This window comes from Monocercomonoides exilis (genome assembly GCF_001643675.1).
Source record: "Monocercomonoides exilis strain PA203 chromosome Unknown scaffold23-1346700, whole genome shotgun sequence".
Classification (NCBI taxonomy): Eukaryota; Preaxostyla; order Oxymonadida; family Polymastigidae; genus Monocercomonoides; species Monocercomonoides exilis.
In genome coordinates, this window is record NW_027150568.1 from 358022 (window position 1) to 381926 (window position 23905).

The 23905-nt window shown below is 38.5% G+C and overlaps 3 protein-coding genes across 3 annotated transcripts; 1 reads left to right on the forward strand and 2 right to left on the reverse strand.

Moving 5' to 3' along the window:
- Positions 1 to 1130: 1130 nt before the first annotated feature.
- Positions 1131 to 12117, forward strand: MONOS_785 (uncharacterized protein; the record flags this gene model as incomplete). Its single annotated transcript, XM_067878207.1, has 4 exons — positions 1131 to 1135; positions 1241 to 1795; positions 2646 to 2736; positions 2962 to 12117. 4 exons carry the CDS (start codon positions 1131 to 1133, stop codon positions 11779 to 11781), a joined length of 9471 nt encoding a protein of 3156 aa, XP_067727147.1. The 3' UTR covers positions 11782 to 12117.
- Positions 12109 to 18749, reverse strand: MONOS_784 (uncharacterized protein). The gene is made up of 2 exons (XM_067878196.1): positions 16404 to 18749; positions 12109 to 16373 (listed from the first exon to the last, which is right to left on the reverse strand). Exons 1-2 carry the CDS (start codon positions 18353 to 18355, stop codon positions 12359 to 12361), a joined length of 5967 nt encoding a protein of 1988 aa, XP_067727148.1. The 5' UTR covers positions 18356 to 18749; the 3' UTR covers positions 12109 to 12358.
- Positions 18750 to 18755: 6 nt separating this feature from the next.
- Positions 18756 to 19551, reverse strand: MONOS_783 (Rab1L2, Rab1-like protein; the record flags this gene model as incomplete). Its single annotated transcript, XM_067878185.1, has 4 exons — positions 18756 to 18882; positions 18949 to 19196; positions 19259 to 19366; positions 19417 to 19551. The coding sequence occupies 4 exons, from the start codon at positions 19549 to 19551 to the stop codon at positions 18756 to 18758; spliced, it is 618 nt and encodes a 205-aa protein (XP_067727149.1).
- Between the last annotated feature and the right edge of the window lie 4354 nt (positions 19552 to 23905).

A 23905-nucleotide genomic window follows, 5' to 3' on the forward strand; every position in this document is an offset into this window, starting at 1 on the left:
ATCCATTACTCGCTCTGTTGTAAAGCATTCTGTTCTTAAGAATGAAGCTGGATAAGGAGGAATAACTTGCGAAGTTATCACAGAGCTAAAAAGTGACACTGATGGAGATGAAACTTCAAAAGATGGAACGGAGCAAGTTAGCGTTGTAGGGAAATTTAAACTACAAATAGAAATGTTTACAAATTTTGTATATCCAGATGCTTTTATCCATCCATTTTCTTTTTGTTTATTTGTAAAAAATTCGCACGATTGGAAAAACACTACAGAATGATGCGAAACGTGTGCCAAAAATTCACTCGAGTAACTCTCAAAACGTACAAATGCGAATGAAAGCGAAGAGTTTGACAATAAAAATGGAGTTGTTATTGATAATATTTTTGTATTTAGAAAACTATTTTGCTGCTGATAATGCAAAAATTGAAAACAAATATCTGATTTATGCGATTGAAATGAAACGATAAATCGAACCTTTTCTGTAAATCCGTGAATTTGAGCTAAACTACATTCAATTGTTCCATTACTATTAGACATTATTGAAGGAAAGTTCCCGCATCCATGAATAAAACTAGTAAATTGGAGAATTAAAAATCCAAGAAGAGCACCAGGCACCATGCTTAAGTCCAAAATAACAAAATTTTATTTTCGTACAGAAGTGGAGCTCATAATTATGTAAATGATCGAAAAACAATTGCAAAAAGAAGCTCATAAAAAATGTTACTGAAGCTACAAATATGTTTGACTTTTGAAATATTAAATTGAACACGAAATGTGCATGTCTAATATGCGTGTAATCACATTTTATTTTTGAAGGAGCAATTTATCAAATATTAATAAATTATGAAACTTACAGTTAGTGTAATATATTTTGAAGATATATATGATTTTGGCGACATTTTTTTCATGTTTCAAGGATCGAGAAAATTGCTCAATTGCACTCAAACTTGAATTGAGACTAGATATTAGTAAATGAAATTGATTTTTCTTTAAATTTGGAAAAACCCAAATCAAAGGATATACGTTGAATAAATTCAGTTTACACTTCTTTGGGCAATTATAACGTTGAACAATTACCCAAGCATGAAGAAAACAATTTCAATTTTTTTTTTTTTTGAAAAGCAAACTCTTGTTTAATGGAGTATGATAATTTTTATTTATCATGATACAAATAACATAAATCATGGAGGCATATAAATATTGAATGACGAAAATTTAATATTCACTATATGTAACTTCATGGAAGGAATGAGACAAAGGAAATGGCGATTGGCTCCTTGAAGGAGAGAGAGCAGACAGCTTCCCAGATCCTATTCTGGGTGGCTAATCTCGCGCTCCACTCGTTTGATGAAATGGACAATCCTCTTCAATCACTTGCCAATCTGAGTCCACATATTGTGCTGTTCTCGGAGCACATGGTGATCTGCGTTGTGATGCATTCTGATTTCCTTTCGTCTGACGATTCTGATTCATCTTCGGCCTCCTCGATAACCATTGTTTCTTCATCCTCGAATATTTCAGTTCTGAGCGAGAGGTACACAGACTCGCCACCACCTTCATCAGCGTTTGAGGATGATGAGGATAGAATCAAAAAAGAGAGCCTGAGGTGGAAGGCGCCTGAGTTGCAGATGAACAAGAAGATGGGAGCAACAAAGGAGTCGGTGGTGTTTTCGATTGGGATGATGCTTTGGGAGTGCCTGACGCTGGAGATCCCGTTTGGGGAGTACATGGCAGAGACAGCAGGAGACAAGATTGTGAATGGGGAGAGGCCTGGAAATGGAGCAGAAAGGGAGTCGTCGTTGTTTGAGTGCATGAGGTCGTGCTTGAGCCCAGAAGCAACAAATCGGCCGAAGCTGATGGAATTGAAGCGGGAGTTTATCCTGTTATTTTTAACAGAGAGTGATTTGCAGATGGATTATGGAGTAATTCATTTGATAAAAAAGATTGAAATATTTGATAGAATATTTCTCTGTGATGAACATCATACAGATAAAAATTACAAATAAAACATATGAATCCGCATATGTAAATTAAAATCCTTTATCATTTTTATATTCGAAACATTTTCAAAGAAAATTAATTTATATCATTTCATTTGTTATCATTTGTTTTCCAAAGCTATCAAAAAATAGCCGGCTATTTCAATCTATTATTCAATACAAAGTCATTTGAATATTTTTCAATTATCATTCAATGTTCGTTTTGTTAACTTGATGATGATAATGTGGCCCAAAATCGGAAATATTTTATCTTCCATAATTATATATTTTCTTCAGTTCATTTTTGATTCATATGAGCAATGGCATACATGGACTGTTGCTGACAATATTTTTTGTGTGCCTGATGCATGCCGCTGCGCATGCCGAAAAAGTAGCCCAATATCTTCCAAATGAAGATAAAAATTTTCAATTCATAAGTTTCAATCATTCATTTCCTATCACTTCACGAATTGTCACCAATAACCATTTATTAACCACAAACATCATACAGTCTTTTTGGAAACATCATCCGCCAATTGACATCATTGCTTATGGCCATCTTTCGTTATTATCTTCAAATTTTATTTTATCAAACTCGTCATTAAATTTAAGTCATCTTTCATTATGTAAATGTTGTAGTAAAAGTATATTTTCGTTACATACTTTTTCAAGTCTTATTTTAACAGCAACTTCTTTCTCGCTTTTGGACAATTCACTTGATAATATCGCTTCGTGCGAAAATGGAGATCTTTATCTTGTAAATGTTTCAATTTTATCTTCTTCGCCTTCTGGAATTGTCTCAAAAAATATTTTTTCACCTCAGTTTTCGTTACAATCAACTGTTTCTTCTGTTAATGTAAATATATTAGATTCTTTATTTTCATCATTTTCCCTTTCTTCACAAGCATTTCTTGTTGCACCATCAATTTCTTCAATATCAATATCGCATTCAGCATTTTTTAATCTTTCTACAACTTCGATTTATAAGCCACGACAATCATTTATTGATTCATTTAGTTCACTTATTGAGGGCTGTATATTTTCATCAGTTTATGATGCACTTGACGGAGCGATTGTGCGCCCTTTGCATAGCCAATGTGCATGCTTTGCTGTATTTAATTCTTCGTTTTTTCGTAATCAACGCGTAACGAACTTGGAAGCTTCAGACGAAGTTGGAAATCCAAGAAAATTACTTAGGCAAAACGTGACTTCAAACGAAGATGCTATTTTTAATTGGTGCGAATGGAGTAATTGCCAAGCTATTGGAAGCACCGCAGATTCTTTTAGTTCTACCTGCGGAGGCGCAATATCATGTTTTTCTTTAGAATCTTTAAATCTTCGCACTTCCAACTGTTTTTTCTTCGACTGCAGTGCTTCTCTCTTTGGCGGGGCAGTTTTGTGTGATTCTATTGCCGCTGTTAGCCTCATTAATTCTTCATTCACCGGATGCAAAGCCTCAGACGGAAAAGGAGGCGGCGTGTGTATCCATTCAATTTCGGGATGTGTCTCTATTGAGCGCTGTAACTTTACAAGCTGTTCAACAGTTTGCGAAGGAGGCGGTGCATATTTGGATTACTTTAGTTACTTGAAATCCGAATGCAAAGGTGCAGAAGAAAAAGATGTTACTAGCAATTTCATGAGTGAATGCTTCTTTGTTGCGTGCTCTGTCGGTGACAGCGAAGGAGGAGGGCTCAGCTGCAGTTTGGTTCCTGTGACGTTCAGAATCAGCAGCATCTGCTTTGAATCGTGTTCGGCGTTGTCAAAGGGTGGTGGGCTGCATCTTGTTCCCTTGCAGGAATCTTTTGACAAAGATAACAAAATGTGCTTCTTTCTGTTCTTTCAGCAGTGCCTCTGCTCGCCAAAAAGCCAGCAGAATCAACGGAATTCACAAGAGCCGTATGGACACGATGTTTATCTCGAAGACAATTACGATCTCCATTCATCGTCACCCTTTGTCGACTCATACACAACCAACAAAGACGACGAGCGCGTCTGCTATGCAAGCGGAGCATATGACTTGACCTTCTACACAAAGGAAAAGAAGTCGTGGCTGTTGGATCTTGATGAGCGGAATGTGAGTGCCAGCGGAGCAGACAGCTCTGCACTTTGCGGGATGGGAAACGAGCAGCCTTGCAAGACGGTGGGGTATGCGTTGTCTGTGAGCGAGATGTGTTCAATAAACATGGCGTCTGGGAATTATGTATCGGAGAAATATACAATTGCCGTGGGAGACAAAGTTATATCAATCAGGGGAAATGATATGAAGGATACAGTTATAACAACAAATGCACTTTTGCCTGTTGATTCTGAATCTCCAACCTCATCTTCCTCGTCTGAAAGTCTTCTTTCCCTTTTTTCTGTTGCTTCAGGCTCTCTCTGGGTTATGTCGCTCTCAATCTATCACAACTCAATTCTGCCTTCTTCTCCACTCCTTTTTGCAATGGAATCTGAATCAGGCCATTTATTTTTGTCTGAAGTTCTTCTCACCATCCCTTCATCACACAAACAATCTCGCTTCACCTTCACTTCGCCACTTTTTTTGGTTTTTGCATCGCGCCTGAATTTCGTCGATGTGACAGTTTCGGACATGTCTCTGTCCGAATGTGTGATACAAGAGGCGCTACTTGCACCATCTACACCTGAACAGCTCATATATACACCTTCAACAAAAAGCGATGCACAATCATTGTCAACTTCCATCGCACTGTCCAACATAACAGCCTCAAACATAATCAGAAGCGGAGGCAATGGCGTTCTTCTCTCAAGGACAGTCGGAACAGACGAAGCGTTTTCATTGTCAAACATCACACTCGACCACTGCAATTGCTCTGAGGGCAATGGAGGTGGTATCGACATCTCATTGAGTGATCCCTCAGGATCGCTTCGCATTGGAAGCAGCGGAGCAGACTCCAAGTTTTCTGCGTGTTCTGCTGCTGGCTATGGCGGGGGCGTCTATCTGTTTCTTTCAGACAACTGCGAAGACGCTGTGCTGAGCTCGCTGGAGTTCGAAGACTGCAAGGCTGCGCTTGGCGGCGAGGATGTGTTTGTGAACGGGAGCAGCTTCACAACGCAGCTCATCAGCGACATGATCCAAATCGAGACAGGCACGCACAGCTTTTCCAGTCTGATGGGCTGTGACAGAAGCCTCTCTTTTGACGAGGCTATCCCACTGGCTGTGTTTCTGGAGACCTTTGAGCCACCGGCACATGTCGGGTCTCCGACAGAAGGAAAGAACAGAGAACAATGTGGATATGAATTTTTCCCATGCTTGACTATCGGATACGCTGTGGAAGCACGCTTTTCGGAAGCAAATCCAATGATACTCATTGACGAAGGCTTTGTTTTGTGCGAAGTGGTGCGGATAGAAGCATTCAAATGGAACATTTATTCGAAAGAAAGCGGGAGGAAAATTGAAGTTATCTCTCCGCAGATTGAGAAGCCGTCCAATCAAAAGAGATATCTGACGAAGCAAATATTCCCTCGATCTTCTTCACAGGCAATGATAAATGCACTTGTGTATGCAAAAATAACAGATTTAACATTTTCGCTTCCATCTACTCTTGATTGCATGGAGGCATTTTTTAAGTGCGAAGGAGGTGGATTGGAAATTGTCAAATGTTCCGCGATGAAATCAAATAAAGCTTCAAATGAAGAGTGGTCATTCACCCTTTTCGATGTTGTTGGTGGCTCTCTTTCTTTGTCGGCATTTCAGTTTCATGGCCCAGTTTATATTTCCTCTTCGTCGCTGATTGAATGCACAGAAACCTGCCTTTTGCATTGTGCCAGCTGCATTTTTGAGAGCATCACAAAATTATCAGGGGACGGAGGATGCATTAACATCCGCGGAAGTAAACGATCCAACGGAGAGAAAGAAATTAGCCTGGAAAACTGCACTTTCAAAGATTGCTCTGTCAAATCAGGCAAAAGCTACGGAGGAGCGTTGTTTGCTTCACTGAACGTGGAAAAAAAGCTTATTGTAAATGACACTTCATTGTTTTCTGGCTGTTTAGCTCCATCTGAAGACAACAACAGAGGCAAAGGCGGTGGCTGTATGATACTCGTAAATAATGAGCTGAGCTCGTTCAAGTTCTCGTCGGCTGTGTTGTTTTCGTCTTCTCACCCAAACAACGCCTTTTGGGGCAAAGACCTATTCGTGGCATGTGGAGCCGATATCTCCCTGAGGCAAATGGTTTCTCCGTCTTCTTTGGAGTTCCTCGACACTGTTAAAGTTCCAAAGGACGTCCAGCGGCTGAGCGGCAGCGAAAAGTCGGAGGAATCACTGGTTATTCCTCTGTGTGCATATGTCTGTGAGCTGAAGACCATTCTCGTTGAAGGCGGAGCAGGTGTTGATGTGCCGTACTGCGGGTTTTCTTCGTTTAAGTGCAAGACAGTTGATTACTCTGTCGAAAAGAGGTTTTCTGTTGAAGATACTTCGACAGTCACAGTTGAGTCAAATTCAGTCCTGCAGAATGAGCTTTCGTTTCAAAACAAGCAGATATATTTGATTGCAAATAGCGTTGGGATGAAAGTCACAGTGATTGACAAAGGAACTTCAAATAATTTGCGCGCATTGCTGTCATGCGAAACAACTGTTCATGCGGAGAACATTACATTCATTCTCCCCAAGGTATTGGCAAATAAGCACGAATCATTCATTTCCTCTTCTTTTGCTTTGGGACTTGTTTCAACTTCATTCACCGTTGACTTCACAAAGCCATCAATTGCATATTCTTTCATAAACATTGTGTCTGGAGATGTTTCTCTGAAAAATTTCATTTTAGATCAGAGCATTACATTGACTGTTTCGTCGTTTTTGGTAATCAACACAGCAAATGTTGTTAGCATCGAAAATTGCTCATTCAAACAAATTCAGAAGGAAAACGAAAGCGGAGGAGCGATTCTTATGAAAGACGTAGCAGACGAAAGCAGCTCCATTCTGATTAGCAACTGCAGCATTTCTTCATCTTGTGTGAATGGTGCAGGGTTGCGCGGTGGTGGGATGTCGCTCACTTTACTCCATGCAGCCAGTCTGACAATCAAAGACATCTGCTTTAACTGCTGTACCATTCCATCAACAGACAATTCAACGAACGGGAGAGGGTTAGGTGGAGGACTGTATTTGTTCATAAGTGATGATTTCTCCGAGTTCCAATTTAGCAATTTGACTTATAATTCATGTTTGGCATGGAAAGGGAAAGATTTATTTGTCAGCGCTAAGAATTTTTCAGAGCTTATTCCACAAATAAGCGGATGGGTGCCAGATTGCAGTGAACCGTCGCAGTTTGATGTGATGATGGGGTTTGAGCGTGGAACAACAGGAGAATGCTATTTTGTCCCGTTGTGTGTTTATTTTTGGAACAATTTCACAAAGGTTGGATACGCTGATGGAACAAACGGTGGTGATTTCAGCAGCTGTGGCTATAAACAGGCTCCTTGCAATACTGTCAGCTGTTTGATTTCCAATCGGTTCACACCTTTCCCGCTCACAGGCTGCAACATCACAATTGTCAATTCTGCTGCACTCACAGTTGCGATGAATGTGGCATCAACATCTTATTTATCATTCAACGGAGCACAAGATACAGCTTCAGTTGTAATCACTGATGCACAGCCATTGGAGCAGCAGTCATTCTTCTATTGTACTGCACCTATTCACTTTAACAAACTCGTTTTGTCCATTCCTCATTCGCTGCGCGAAGGCAGAGACAGTTTGTTTCATTGTTACTCAACTTCACTTTCAATGAGCAGCATTCTGATGAAAGTCACACAAATCCCCAAAAAATGTGGATATACAATCTTCAGTGCAGTTAACAGCTCTCTGCACCTGATGATGTTTAATGTGACAGACATGAGCTTTGATCTGTCGTTTTTGAGTGTTTATTCAACAGAATGTGTTCTCGATTTGTGCACTTTTACTCATCTCAACATGTCAGCGTCGCTTCTTAAGGCTTCCAGAGCATCGTCTCTTGTGCTGTACATGGCCACATTGTCAAATCTGGAACTCTCATCTGACAGTGTGATTTTAATTGAAGATTCTAACCAAGATGATCCATCAACATACAGTGAAAATTGTAATCATAATTCGCTATCTCATTCAACAAATGAAGGAGTTAGTTCTAACAAATCACCATATCAATCCTCAAATGGTGAAGATTCTGCTGTTACTATATCGTTCATGTGGTCCATTGTACAGACTGTGCAGCAGAGTTCAGACGGAGCAGCTGTGATTCGATCAAATGCTGATTCATTTCCAGTCACTGCGACCATCAACAACTCATCCATAAACAGCGTAACCTCCACACAATCGAATCAAGGCGGAGCTATTTTGTTCACATTAAACGATGGCGCTGATTTCACAGTTGAACAGTCGATTTTCACTGGGTGTGTAACACGACTGGGAAGAGGAGGAGCTATCTTTTTGGATTGTACTTCGTCTATTAATGATTACCTCCCTTTTCTTTTATCACTCGTTACATTCACAAACAACAACGCCATCAAAGGCCGAGATGTTTATGTTAAATGCTGCTCAATACAGACACAGATCAATGAAAAACAGTTTCTTCTTGATTTCAGGCATCCTTACAACCAAACAGATTCCATTTGGGGTGTTGACGAGACTACACATACAACAGAAATGGATTTGTTGCTTCTTGTTGTTGTCTATCGAAGTGAAGTTGTATTTGTTTCATCGACTGCAAAGGAGAACTCGGATGGAAAACAATGTGGCACAAACTCTGCTCCTTGCACTTCGTTCAACGTGGGTGTATCAAGAGTCATGGCTTCATCGTTTAGCCAGTTGATTATCATTGGAAAGACACCGCTGTGCGCGTGTACAAAGGTTTCTGACATGGTGTTGAAATCATCTGACAACAATGTTTCAAGTGTTGATCTCGACTCCTCTAATCAGTTTTCAGAGGCGTCGCTCATTCGGCTGTCGTCATCAGTGAAAATTGAGCGTCTTTCATTCTGCTTTCATTCGTCGTTTTCATGCTCAGAAGGGGTTTTGCTTGACGGCGTTGAGGCAATCTTGGAAATGCAGCATATACAATTCACTTCGGGCGCAGACTCGGTATATACACAATTGACTTTCAATGTTAGTCTCATCGCGTTAGAAGGCGGCACACTGACTCTGAGAGATTGTTCAATTAGCTCATTGTTTTTACAGCCATCACTAATCAACGTAGTTCAATCGCAATCTATCAAACTGCTCGGCATTTCTATCAGTGGTGTAAGCACAGAAGATTCTCTATTGAAAGCCTCATTAACGTCAGAGCTTTTGGTAATAAATGGCACTTGCAGCGATTTTTCATCTGATTCGTCCTCTTTATATTTTTCGGATGTTAACGTTGTTTCTTTATATAACATGTCATTTAATAACGCAGAAAATATCGGATCACTCTTTCAGTTCTCATCGTGTTCTGCATATGCTGAGCATCTAAATATCAGCAACATCGATTCTTTTGGTCGTTTCATGACATTTGCTGATTGTAACAATGTTTCATTGTATTCAGCCAGAGTATCCTCCTGTTCAAGCCAAGGATCATTTATTGATATTTCAGCAAAATCGCTCTCTGAAACTGATTCACAGTTGATCACGTTCATTCTTGAGTCTGTTGTTATTAATGATGTTACAACAAAGGCAAAAGGATCGCTTGTTTGCATTTCAGCATCACAGACAATAGTCAACTGCTCAAATATCACAATTGAAAGGAATAAGATTGAATCAGATGTTTTGTTTGACCTTCTCAAATGTTCTGCTTTATCTCTTTCACACACAACAATATCTCATTCCAGTTCGTTGGCAGACTCCTCGCTTATTCGCGCTGCTGCTCCATCTACTCCTTCACCAGCTGCTCCACAAGAGGTTTCTGTTGACTCAATCATTATCTCCTCTTGCAATATGAGCCAGTCGAAATCATTCAAAAGCCTTGGATCGATGCTGTATGTTTCGTCGTGCAATTCTGTTGCTCTAACTTCGAATGTAATTACTGAAACACAACAAGCTTTTTCGAATTTGGAAAGCAGCACAAACAAAAATGCTGATTTAAAGGGAGATCAGCTTTGCAAGTGGAACACATCGTTTCTTCATTTCTCAAAAAGTGTTGTAAACATCAGAGACACCACCATTTCTGACACATCTGGCGCATTATCCGTCTTCGGCGGAAGTGTCACACTTGAAAAAAGCGAGTTCTACAACAACGCCCCTTTCATCGATGGATATACAGGCATCAAGCGGAACATCCTGTGCTCCAATATGGGAACTGTGAACATCGACAGTTTGAAAGGTGGCGATGGAGTAAAAGACAATTCGTCCCTTTGGATTCTGAGCGATAACTGCACTTTGGAAGGGATCATTAAGGAGCGCTCGTCGCCTCTGTTTATCCCGAAACTCGATGAACTGAATATTGATGCATCGAAAGAGGATGTACAGCTTCAGTTCATCGGGAGCGATTTCGTACCGTGCAATTTCTCATTCCAGGTTGTTATGACTGTGAATGGTCAGGCAGAGGTGCTGAACTTTGATTTCGAATCGATTCTTTCTGAAAGTGAAGCGATTGGCAATGTTCCGATGTCGTTGTATAATGAAAACATTTATGTGCGTCTTGTGTATGAGAACAAAAGTGAGACTCCGAAGTATTCAAAAAACTATCCACTGAAAAACACGACATTCCAAGAAAACTCCACTCAGATGAGCAGCCACTCCAGCAGCACTTCAATGGATCCATGGACAATCGGTTTTGTGATCGTGGCTGTTAGCCTTGCGATTATAATCATCATCTTCATCGTCTTCGCATTGAAAGCGCGCCATTCCAAGAAACTGTATTCCATACGCGAAATGAAGTACCGCGAAGATCTGGAAGCGCTGCTCAGCTCACGCGAACCAGAAAACACAGAAGCGTTCGCATTCACACTCACTCCGCAGGATTACAGAGAGAAAGAAGCAATGTCTTCGCATCTGCACACCACACCGCGAGCCAAAAAGAGCAGCAGCAGGCAAAGCTGCGGGCAGAGCGGGAAGCGTTCTGGCAAGCTTCCGCGCCAGCAGACACAAACACAACATTCAGATCAACCACCGCAACAACTCTCAGCACACCATTCGCAGCGGCAGCAAAAGCAATCAGGACAATCATCACAATCGGCACAGTCATTTGAGATGATCGAGGAATGCCTCTCACAAAACGGAGAGCCCGCCTCTCCAGTTGTCCAGCCGCCAATGCTTGCATTGGAGGACATTTACCACGATGTGGTGGATGGAATTGCCGTCTACTCTGCTGTTTATCCGCATTCTCTCGCTTCCTCAATCTCTCCATCCTCAGATGCTGCCATCATTGCTAACAACCCCATTTCCTCACCTTCTCCCATCCGCCCGAAACTTGCAAAGGATCACCGCATTGCTGCATCTCTCTCGCCTGCTCTAGCTCATCTCAGTCGAAACTCTTCTGCCGCATCTTCATCTTCTTCTGCTTCTGTTTCTGCCTCTGCTTCTTCATCTTCCTCTGCTTCTGCTACATCATCCACCTGTGCTCTTACCACTTCCATCACTCCTTCGACGTCCTCTGCTTTTACTCCCACCTGCCATTTCAACCAGACTTGCGGTTCTGCCGGCACACTCAACCTCAATGCTTCCAACAATTCTCCTTCTCACAAAAGGATGCCTCCCAGGGCTCCTTCATCACGTGCTGCGCGAAATCAGCCAAACAGACCTTATTCATCAATCAACAGAGTTACTCCGTCTTCTTCTTCTCCACCGTCCAACCCGTCTTCTGCCTGTCTTTCTGCCAATCGCAACTCGTCCCAGCCGCTTTAAAACGGCCGAAAAAGAAAGAAAGAAAGAAAGACTTTGTGAATTTTTACAATTATATTTTATATTAGCTTTGCTTTTTTTCGTTGGTTTGTAAGTTTTTTCAACGGTGTACATGTAATTCGTCTTGCTTTGAGTGATGTTCATTCTGCAATACAGATTTATTGTGTGCATCTTCGAAAACCATTTCACCCACTTCATTTTTTTACAATTGTGTGTTTTATGTTTTATGTGTGTTATTATATTATCTTTCTTCTATTTATTTTTATGAATAACTCCTCAAAGGCACTGATATGGCTGTCTGCGAGGAGGGAAAAATAATCTGTTATTATATTATCTAAACATTATTTATTGTAAATATTTTGTAGTGAATAATAAACAATAGAGGATTTCAAGATGAAAAGGAAAAGATTTATCAAAATGTGGCGATGTGTTTGCTGACATGAAAGAAATAACGAAGTGATTTATAGACTTTGAGAATAATGTGCTAAGTTACAACAAGATCTATATGATGTGAGAAAAAGAAAAACAGAAGAAATGAAAATAGAAAGGAGAAAAAAAGAATGAAATGTTATAGTGATTCTCATTGCCTATTCTTGCTGCGTGAGCGCGATCTCTTGCTGTTATGCCTCGATTTGTGCTCTTTGTTAGGCGTGCGGCTTCTGCTGCCTGCCCTCCTTTTCCTTCTTTCGCTTCTTTCGCTTCTGCCATTCCCAGGCTCGTGAACTTCGCTGTGGCTTTCGCTTTCACTGGAATCTCCATCGTCTTTTCGACTTCTTCTGTGGATGTGGATCCGAACACGAGGCGCTGAACGGTCAGATGTTGAGACAGAATGAACCACCGAAGAAGAAGGCATGGCAGATACTTCACCGAATGACGAGAAAGTTGGTAGACTTCCTGAGGCTCCAGGCTCACGAGTCTCAACTGTTTGCGGAACTTGCATAGTCATTTGCCTTGACGGCTGTGCACTTGTCGCCATCGCTGAGAGCGTTCGCATAAACGTTGTTTGCTCTTCAGGCATCAGAGTCGAAGCAGCAGCAGCAGGAGCAGCAGTAACATTACCAACAGCAGGTGCACCAAAGCCCTCTGAATAAGTCTGCTGAGCGCGCTGCTTCTGAATGGCTGCTGCCATCGCTTCTTCAGTCGCAGGCGATGTTCCAGTTACCGATGGTGCGAAGGTCATTTGAGAAGGCTGAACTGTTTGCATTGGCTGTACAACTGGCTGAGATGCAAAAGATGGATATGCCATTCCTGCTGAAACTGCAGGCTGTTGATTGATGTTTGGAGAAGTTGAGAACGATGTTGCTGTATTGCTTGCAAGTGTGGAAGTGCCTCCGCTTTGTCTATCCTGTGTCCCAGTAACAGACATGTCATACACATCAGGATGCATCTCTGTCGCTGTGCGCTCAATCTCTAGTGAGTTCAAAGGAAACGCTGGTGGAGTGTTGTGTGAGGTTGATGTCAAAGTGATTGGCGTGGTGAGTCTCATCGGAATTTGCAGGTTTTCGCTCACTCCGTCTCCAACTGAAAAGCGCTCGGTTGTGTCTTTTGGAGAACGCGATCGGCTTTTTCGCGTCTCACCTGCTTTCTCAATTTTATCCTTATCTCTTTCTCGCTCTTTGTGTTTGCTTTCCTTCTTGTGATCTCTGTGATTGTCGTGATGATGTCTATGCCTCGACGAACTTCCATGCTTTCCTCTGCTTCCTTTGGGATCGTTGCTACTTTCTTCTTTAGGCTTTGCTTTTGTTTGAGACGCTTCTTCATTTGCAGCTTTTTGCTGCGCGTTAATTTCTGCTTGCTTCATCGCCAATTGTGTTTGAAGCGATTCTTCTTTGATGGTCATCCGATGCACAGTTGCTGTCAGCTGAACATTTTGCCTTTTCAAGTCGTCGATTTCCTTCTGCTTCTCTCTCACCAAATCTGTCAACCTTTGTACTTCGCTTGCATCTCTTTCCAGCTGTTCATTAACTCTCAGTGCTTCATCTCTCTCTCCTTCAATCAAATGCATCTCCTTCACCAGATCTTCTTTCTCGTTCATCAACCGCTTCAGCGCCTCTTTCTGTTCAATCAGCATGCTTTTCTGTTGCTTGTAAACAGTGTGGATGCGCTGTGCTTTCTCGAGTGCTTTGTCAAACCGCTTCTGTGCTTTCTCCTCTTTTTCCATCGCTTCTTTCAGCTGTGCTTCAAGCTCTGCTTTTTCGCTTTCTGCTTTTTCTATTCGTTTTTTGAATTCTTCCTCGTTCTTCTTCGCTGCTTCTTTCGATTCGGTCAACTCTTTCTCGCGAAGCTGCAACTTCTCCAACTCACTGTTTCTCTCTCTTTCAATCTCTTTCATCTTTCCCAATTCTTTTTCTTTTTCCTTTTCTGAATCTTTCAAGCTTTCCATCGCTTTTTCCTTTTCAGCGTGTTTCTCCTTCCATCTTTCAATCTCGTTTTCTCTTTCTTTGTCTTTCAGCTTCATTCGCTCAAGTTCTATCAAAAACCCTCTCTCTCTGTCTCTGAGCTGCTCCACCTCTTCTTCTTTCCTTCTCAATTGAGTCAGTTCTCTATCTCTTTCCTTCTCTCTCGCACGCTCTCTTTCGCGCAGCCTTTCTCTCTCTTGCTCCAATTCTCTCCATTCCCAGTCATAATCCTTTTCTCCTCCTTTTGGCCTTGATACATCTCTGTCTTTCTCTCTCTCAATATCTCTATTGCGCTCTCTATCTCGCTCCCTTTCCCTCTCTCGTTCTCGTTCTCTTTCCCTTTCTCTTTCCCTCTCTCGTTCTCTTTCCCTTTCCCTTTCTCTGTCCCATTCTCTTTCTTTCTCTCTCGCTCTGTCGCGATCTCTTTCTCTCTCCAGCATCATCTCTCTCTCCAGTCCACTCGACACGCTGATTGATGGAATTGCCACTGGAGTTGGCTGAACAGTCACAGGCGCAGGCGCTGGTGCAGGTGGAGGTGGCTGAGCCATGCCAAGTATTGGCTGAACAGGAATTGTCGTTGTTGAGGCAAGAAGATGAGACGGAATCACATATTTCTCTTCAACTTGCTTTTTCGCTTTCGCATCGTTGATCATCTCGAGCCAGTGCGCTCTTTCTTCTCTTCTTTCTTTTTCTCTCTCTTTTTCCATCTGTCTTTCTCTTTCTCTTTCTGCCTCTCTCTTTCTCTCTTTCTCTCTTTCAGCTTCTCTTTCCTTCTCCTTTTCTGCTTCAATGTGCCGCTCAATCTCCCTCTGCTTGTCTCTCAGTCGTTCTTCTTCTCGTTCTTTTTCTCGTTGTCTCTCTCTTTCTCTCTCTTCTTCTCTTTCTCTTTCTCTCTCCTTTTCTCTTTCGATTTCTTCTTCCCTCTCCTTTTCTCTCCTTTTCTCCTTTTCTTGTTCTTCTTCTCTTTCTTTCTGCCTTTGCTTTTCTCGTTCTTTCTCTTCTTCTCTCTCTCTTTGTCTTTGCTTCTCTCTCTCTCTTTCTTCTTCCCTTTCTTTTTGCCTCTGCTTTTCTCGATCCTTTTCTTCTTCTCTTTCTTTCGCTCGCTGCTTCTCTCTCTTCTTCTCCATTTTGCGTTCTTGTTCTCTCTCTTGTTCTCTTTCCTGTTCTTTCTCTTCTTCCTGAATGCGCATCTCCTCCAGCTCCTTCAGAAGTTCTGCTTCTCTTTCTTCCTCTCTCTGCTGTCCCGCAGCCCTTTCAGCTTGAAGCTCAGCAGCATGCTCCGCTCTCTCTCTCTCAATCAGCGCATTTGCCTCGTCCAACGTTTGCACCATCTTCGCTTCGCTTTCTCTCAGCGCCACAATCGTCGCCTCGTGCTCCACAATGGCAGTCTTCAGCTGTCCAACCTCAGCTTCGTGTGCTGCTTTTGCTGTCTGCTCATTCTGCAGCAGAAACGCCACTTCTTTTTCTCTTTCCTCAATTTGCTCGTGTAACTGTGCAACCAGCTCGTTCAACTCTTTCAGCTCTTCCTCTTTCTGCTCCAGTGCTTCGCTCAGTTCCTTCTTTTTCTCTTTCATTTGCTTCAATTTGTTCATCGTATCCTTCTTTTCTTTTTCCATCGCTGTTTTTTCTCTTTCCAGCTTCTTCACTTTCCTCCCCAACTCCGATGACTCTTGCACAGCTCCTTCCTTTTCGGTGTCCAGCTGTTCTTTGTGCTCTTTCACTTCCTGAAGTTCTTCTTCCAATTCGCGCTTGTCTTCCTCCAGCTGCGCCTTTTCATCTTCCAACTGCTTTTTCTCATCCATCAGCTGTTTTTGCTTATCTTCCAATCGCATTTTTTCGTCTTCCAATCGTTTTGTCTCTCCTTCCAGTTGTTTCTTCTCGTCTTCCAAATCTTTTCGTTCCTCGTCCAGTTCTTGTTTGTCTTCTGTCAGCAGTTTTTTCTCTTCTTCAAGACGCTGAATTCGTTCTTCAAGTTGCCTGTTTTTGTCTTCCAAGCTTTTGATTTTTTCGTCAAATTCAACATTCCTCGCTTTATTATCTTCCTCGTGCTGCATTTTCAGTTCATTTGTTTGCTTCTCTAATTCTTCTTTCTCCTTTGTGATGTCTTCCACTTTCTTATCAGCTAATTTTCTTCGTTCATCCATTTCTTCCATTTGCTTTCTCATTTGGCTGACTGCCGAAAAAGCTGAGCGCAGTCTGGCAACAGACGCATGTGTTGCAGAAGACCTGACACTCGCTACGCTTTTGTTATCCTCAGAAGCTTCTTCAGAAGATGCGCCAGAAGACTGAGAAGACGTTTTCAATGAAGATGATGATGAAGACGATGATGATGTTGAAGTCGCGGATTCTTCGTCTGGTTCAGATGCAGAAGAGTCGCTTGACGTGGCAGAAGAAGAGTCAGAGCTGCTCTCTGAATCCCTTTCGGAATAATAATCATCATCATCTGCATTGCGTCTCTTTGACTTACCGTGTTTTTCCTTGTTCTTTTTGCTTTTCCTTTTCTTTATTCTCTTGGAATTCGTTCCTAACAGTTCTCTTGCTCTTCTTTTTGTGCGTGAAGTCGACGGTGTCGGTGTGAATACAATCGATCGGGAATGTGTTGGCGTTTTCAAAAGTCGGTTCGCTGTTTTATGCATTCTTCCGGATGATCCTGTAGATTGACGTAAAACGCTTGGTTTTTCATCAGTTGCTTCGCCTTTGCTTCCTTTTTGTTTCTTCCTTTCTTCACTTTCTGCTTTTAACTCCTCATCTCCTTGCTCGTCTTCTCCGTTCCTGCTATCTTTCGATCTTTGACTTTTTTTGTTTCCCTTGCTGCTTCCGTTTTGGTCATCTTTTTCGTCTGCATCTCCGTCTTTTAAGTTCCTAAGATATTTGATTGGATCAAACGAGTCAAACAAGTCGGACTCATGAAGCACGGAATTTTCCTCTCGAGACAACCTGCTTGCTTCATCTCCAGAATCTTCTCCTGCTTCGCTCGTTCCGTCGCTTTCGCTTTCATCATCGGTCGATTCATATTCGTCCTCTATTTCTTTTTTGTGTCTTTTGTGTTCCTTTTTTCTTCCAATGCTATGGCTGTCGTTCAATTTTCTGCTTCTTCCTCTTTTCTTTCCCACTTTCGAACGATTTTTATCATTTGAGTAATCTTCTTCCTCGTCTAACTGTCCAAAATTGTATCTGCTCCGTTTTGTTGTTGGAGATGGCTTGAAAAAGTCTTCTGTTTCTGGAATAAGAGTGACAGGCGATTCTGATATTGACCTTACACGCCTATGACGATGACGATGAGGCGTTGAAAACAAAGCGTCATCTGGAGAAGGTGTTGAATCAGATAGTGTTTGCTTGTAGCTTTTATTGTTTATTGATTCATCTTTTTCTCTATTATCTTCAGGCGCTTTGATGCTTTTGTGACTTTTATTGCTGTTATGAATATTTTGCTTATTTCCAGCATGTAATGATGAATGGGTTGATTCATGAGATTTTAGGCTTCGAGATAAATGAGATATATGAAGCGATTGTGACGAAAAAGACTTTGCAATCAATGGCGAAAGTGAACGTGAACGTGAAAATGCTGAAGATTCCTCTGAAGGAGGCTTTGTATCAACAAATGTTACAAATGATGATAAAAGACCTCTTCTCTTTATTTCTTCAATTATTGCACCCTTCTCTCTCGATATTTTCTCTTTTTCTCGGATTTCCTCTTCAATCAATTTCTCTAAGTTTGCGTTACGTTCCCTAAGTAGTAATATTTCTTCGTTGTCCCCCAATTCCTTTGCTGACTTTGCAGATTGAAGCGAAATGATTTGCTTATTTAAATCAATTATGAATTCGTTCAGTTGTTGTTGATTTTCTTCCGCTGTAGCAAGTTGTATTTTGAGCAAATGATTTTCTTCAATTAATGATGCATATTGTTCCATCTGCATCGTGGTCGAATTTTTTTGATAATCTTCATTTTTAATAAGTTCGTCTTGTTCATTGCTCTGAATTTGTTTTGATTCAATTTCATGCGTCATCGGAGATGACAACGATACCGGAGATGCATTAACAAAGGGACTGCTAAAAATAACAGGTGGAATATTGTAGAGAGGTGAAATTGGAGAAAACTGAATCTGATTTGAAACTTCCTGCTGTTTTGGCGAGGAAAGTGAAAATGAAGAAGATGAAAAAGATGATTTTTGTGTCATATTTAAAAGTCTTTATGTTGAACTTAGCGTTCAACACTAAATTCAAAAATTCAAAAATTAAATGAATTGATCTGTTCCAAAAGAAAAATTAAAAATCACAACAATCGAAAAATCATGCGCAATAATCAGTGAATATAATATATCACAATATTGCATTATTCAAAAAGAGATATAACAGTTAGTCAAGAATTATGAAAAAAAAAAATAAATCACTAATTAACACGCAATGCAACTCATAAAATAAAAATTCACTTTCATAATATATAAAGTCAAATATGCACATTCCATAATATCTTTCCTCAGTCAAGAACGATGTTGTGGCATCAATGTTTTTATCGTTGATTGAACCAAATAATGCAATTTCTTTCTGTAAAACTCCACAAAAGCCAAAGAAAATTCCTCATCTTTCACAACACTTTTTAGGTTTTCCAAATGAATGGTTTGGCTCATCAACAATCACTGGTGGAGATTCTGGAGGAGGCTGGATTAATCTTTCTTCCGACTTCTGCAATATTGAACGAGTCAGACTAAGAATAAATAACAAATTTTTGCTTGGAAAAAAGGCACAAAAATTATGTAAAAGCATGTCATACATTTCAAAAGCTGAGGATATATTGTCGCTTGTTTTTGCTGAAGTTTCAATAAAATCAAATCCATGTTTATCCGCATAATTTTTTGCTTCAATTGTTGACACTTGCCTTTGAGTTATCAAATCTATCTTATTTCCAATTAACATTATCTGAACGTCCTCGGGTGCATATTTTCGAACAGTTATCAACCATTCTTGAACTTTTTCAAAAGAAATGAGATCAGTGCAATCGTACACAATCATTAATCCATCCTTTTAATAAAATAAATTATAAAAGGAAAAATTCTTCAAAAAGAAAACTCAGGAGGTCAAACAGCTCGTCTGTACGTTGTTGAGGGCATTGAAGAAAATAGTTCAGATCCTGCAGTATCCCAAAGATGGAGTGTAACAAATTGATCGTCAATTTCTACATTCACATCTCTCTATATTATATAACAAGATAATGCTTGAATTTGGGAAAAAAGGCAAATACTGTATCAAGTCCAATTGTTGCGTTTGTGTTCCCAATGAATTCATCGTCAACAAATCTCAGTAAAATACTGGTTTTCCCAACGCTTCTTTGCCCAACCAATACAATGTTGAATGTCTGATGAATTTGTTCTGACATCAAACAAATTAATCAAAAATTATCAAAGCTTTGATCCAAAACGATCATCAAAACAACAAAATTATTCACAAAATAAAATTTTCTGGAAATAATTCAAAACAACAAAATTATATCAAATTTTCTGTGATTCAATTGTGTCTATGTCTCAAAAGACAAGACATATATTGCACAATGTGTGACGAAAGAATATTTCGTGAAAAAACTATTCTTTAATTAATATGGAATTATCAATCTCTGGACTTCTGTTGATGCATTACACATATATTTGAGTCAACTGTTGATTAAGTATAAAATAGTTATCAAAATTTGTTTGATTGGGAAAGCCAAAACGACAAAATAAAAAAAAGATATTTTTTGAAACACCATTTGTAATTTGAATTTGAAAACTATTCATTCAAAATTAGTTAACTGTTTTTTCAAAATCAATAAAATTCAGTATTTTTCTAAAAATTTTTTGAGATAAATCGGTAACTGGCCGAATGAAAAAGTGATGAAACTATTATATTCATTCAATATTCGAAATATTGATGATAAATTGGACCTCTATAAATACTACTTTTCATTGAACATGAAAATTAACTTTTGCGACTTTTCAAAAAGAATTATTCATAATAGAAGTGATTATTTTTGAGATCATAACTTTTTTATCGAACGAAATTTTCGGTTTTCTGATTTTGTTTTGAACATTTAACTGATCCTTTTTGAAATCATTCTTTCGTTCGAGTTTTGATCAAAATTTTGTTTTCAATGGGATTTTGAAAAAAATGAGTTGAAATAGTGAACACTTATTGTTTATGACATTGCTTTTGCAAAAACAAATTTCTTTTAAAAATTCCATTGAAATAAATTTTTTGATCAAAACTCTACAGATATTCACTATTCTCGTTAATTGATAATTCTTTTTATAAAATTGAAAAAAAAAACAAAGATTTAATGAATATTTCGTTTCTTTTGTCATGTTTTTTTTGAAATGCTCCATGAAATTTGAATGAAAAAAAACTCTAAAACATATCAATTGTTCAAAAACAAAAATCTATTGCGGAAGTCCAAAATAAACTGGCATTCTGTCTATGTTCATTATTCCCCATTCCACTCCCTTTGTTTGTCTTGTTTTTCTTGTACATGACTGTGGCAATGATTTGTTGTCCAATATAACAATTTAGATCACCTTTTCGAAGCTTTCTTCGAAGATCTGCGCTGTTGAAGCAGTTTTTTGAAAATCATTCACAAGTCCACTTTCTTTAAATGCAGAAAAAAATGTTGATCCATGAAGAAACTTGCAAAATTGCGTTCATTCCAACCCACAAAAGTTGTTTAACGCTGTCGTGTGTTGAACCCGACCTAACCTGCTGAATTTGAAGCTTCCAAAGAGAGAAAATTGATAAATCCAATGACTGCAGCAAATGTATTGTGTTCGAAGAAAAAACCAAAAGCAATATATTTTCATTTGCAAGTCGAGTCAATATATTATCTGACAGGTGGATTCTGCAACCATCAAGCATTAACACAGTCTGTGCATGCTTATCTGGTATAATCATTCTTTTGATGTTGATATGATAAATGAAAACTTTCTCAATCCAATTTTCAAACAACTCTTTTGTGAAAAAGACGAATTTCCGATTTCCACACAACCATGAATTCCGGCTTGATTGCCTTGAGAATGAAGGGATCTTATGTTGAATGGTTTTTGCACCAGAAAACAAGGAGGAACAAAAGTTCCATCAAGCGAAATGCTATGGAGCAATGAAATCCTTTTTTCTCCTCTGTCCACGGGTGTGCGATCAATTTCACGATTTTTATTTGTTCCAACAATAAGGTTCACCTTTTTTGTATCTTCATAGGAATGATAACCTGATTCATCAGCACAGAAGATCATGGATGAATATTTTCCACACACATATTGAACCAAATGATTTTTCAAAATGATTTTGCTTTGTTCCGATATTTTCATTCTTTTTTCGTCTCTCACGCTTGAAGAGACGGCAATCAATTCCTCGCTATGCCATTTTATGAATGAAGAATGAAAATTGTGAGAAGGAATTAAATGACAAACTTTCGCAAGAACGGCTCTTAGCGTTTTCGGTGTGATTTGCTTTTTTAAATCTTTTAAATTTTCAAATATTTCCATGACTCGTTTTTCTTGTTTTCGAGTCGTCAACATGTTTTTTTCTCAACAACCTTTTTCAATATATATCCGGTTCGAATCTGGCAGACAAGGCTCGGTGTGCAGTTGAGTGCCTTTGCAATTCGCACGCAAGAAAAAATTTTGACTAAACTAATTTTGCAAGCGTTGAAGAAGGAACGAATTAGTGAAACTTTTGTTTTTGATGTGTTTCGAGATAAGACGGATGAAATGAAGCGCATGTCTAATTTTGGAATAAATCCTGTTAAAACTGTTTCAAATGAAGATGTTATAAAAGTTGAAATAACGAAAGGCATTTCCAATAAAAAGATAGACAAATAGTTTCAACTGAAACAACCATTATAATTTAAGAATTATTGTTACCAACATTTAACAATAAACATGAATAGTGAGTGACTGTTACGAAAGAATGATTTCAAAAAGGATCAGCCATTTTTTTGATGAACATAGAATAGTGATATGCGGGAAAACACGTCCTTTCAAGCTTTTTTTGCAGGAGGAATTGAAAAATTGCTTCACTCATAACTTTATATCGCTTTCTCAGATTTAGAAATAAATTTGATTTTCATATCCGTAAACAAACATCGTTGAAATCAAAACAAAGAGTTTTCCAAAATTTCACGAATGTCAAAAAATGAAACAATTTTGTTGTGTTTTTTGATCTCTAAAAGTCATTGACAACTTCGTAATTTTTCCATAAAAATACATGAAACAAAATATTTTGCCCCATATCTCCAATTTAAATTATCTCTGCCTTTCTTTTTTTATCAAACTTTAACTTTTGATTAACTTGAACTTCATTTCACATAACCGTAACATATTATTATTCGACAACATAGAATTTTCAAAATTATCAACACATCGAAAATTGTTTTGATATCAAAAATAATCATATATGTCACAATTTATTGATGAAATATTTTAAACAATTTTAATGAAATGGAAGCGTCATACACCAAAAATTATTCAATGTCGAAAAACTTACAATCGAAATCGATATTTTAATAATTAAAAAAATATTGGAAAAAGAGAATTCAAAAAAAGAAATATATGGCTAATTTTTTTTGAAAACCTTTCTTTGTATAATTTTTTAATGAAATAAAAATTTCATATTTTCTTCAATTTTCTGTTCTCTCTCATGAAACTTTATAAAAATAGAAATAATACCAATGTCAAGATTTTGTTTTCATGACAGAAAAATTTGGTGAGTGAAAGCAGAAAATTGATTGAAATGTGAAATTTTTATTTTATTTGTAAATTAAATTAAAGAAACTTTTCAAAAAAAATTAGCCATATCACAATTTTGTTTTTGTGATTATTATCAGCAATGTTTGTGCTATTGTTTTCTGCAAATTTTGAATATTACGAACCAAAATAAACTCAAAAATTAACTCGAAACAAAACTTAAAACATTTGTTGCCTTCCATTAGAAATGAGTTTTTTGATTTAAAAAACGCGAAATAAGAGAGATGATATTGCGAACATCATTCTTTATTTATTGTGAAAAAATAAAAATAATATTTTTTTGCAAATCTTTCGAAAAGCAGTGTTCTTTCAATTGAAATAAGATAAAAATTTATCATTATTCATCTCTTAAATACATTTCACAATTGTCCGAAATGAAGCTTAAAAAATATTGAAAAAGAGATGAAAAATCATTAAAATAACAAGAATCGTTGATAAATCAAAACGAAAATATTTTTTGACTTTAATTGATTTTTGTCAAATTTTTGATATTTTGAAAATTCTCGAACTTTCGACTTTGCTTAAAAGTTTTTCGTCTTTGATTGAAAACTTTCGACTTTGATTGAAACTTTTTCGACTTTTATATTATTATTCGTGGATAATATCAATTCGAAAAGACAGAAGTTTTCGACACTTCGAGTCTCCCACATTTTTTGATATCGCTCCCATACGTTATTCACTTTTTTTTTTTTTTTTTTTTTTGAAAACTTTCAGATATGCAACAGATATAATTTTTGTTTAAAAATTGCTGAACGAATAAGGAAAAAACGGTTTTCATAATTTCACAACTGCCAAAGAAAAATAATCAATGGATTTCGATTCATTTAGAAAATTATAACTATTTTATAATTCTTTAACTGAAGATCCATCTTTTTTTCCTTTTTCAATTATAAATAACCCTCTAAAAACAATAACAAATATAAGTTCCTTAACGAAAAATCGTTAAAATCGGTAATTATAAACTTT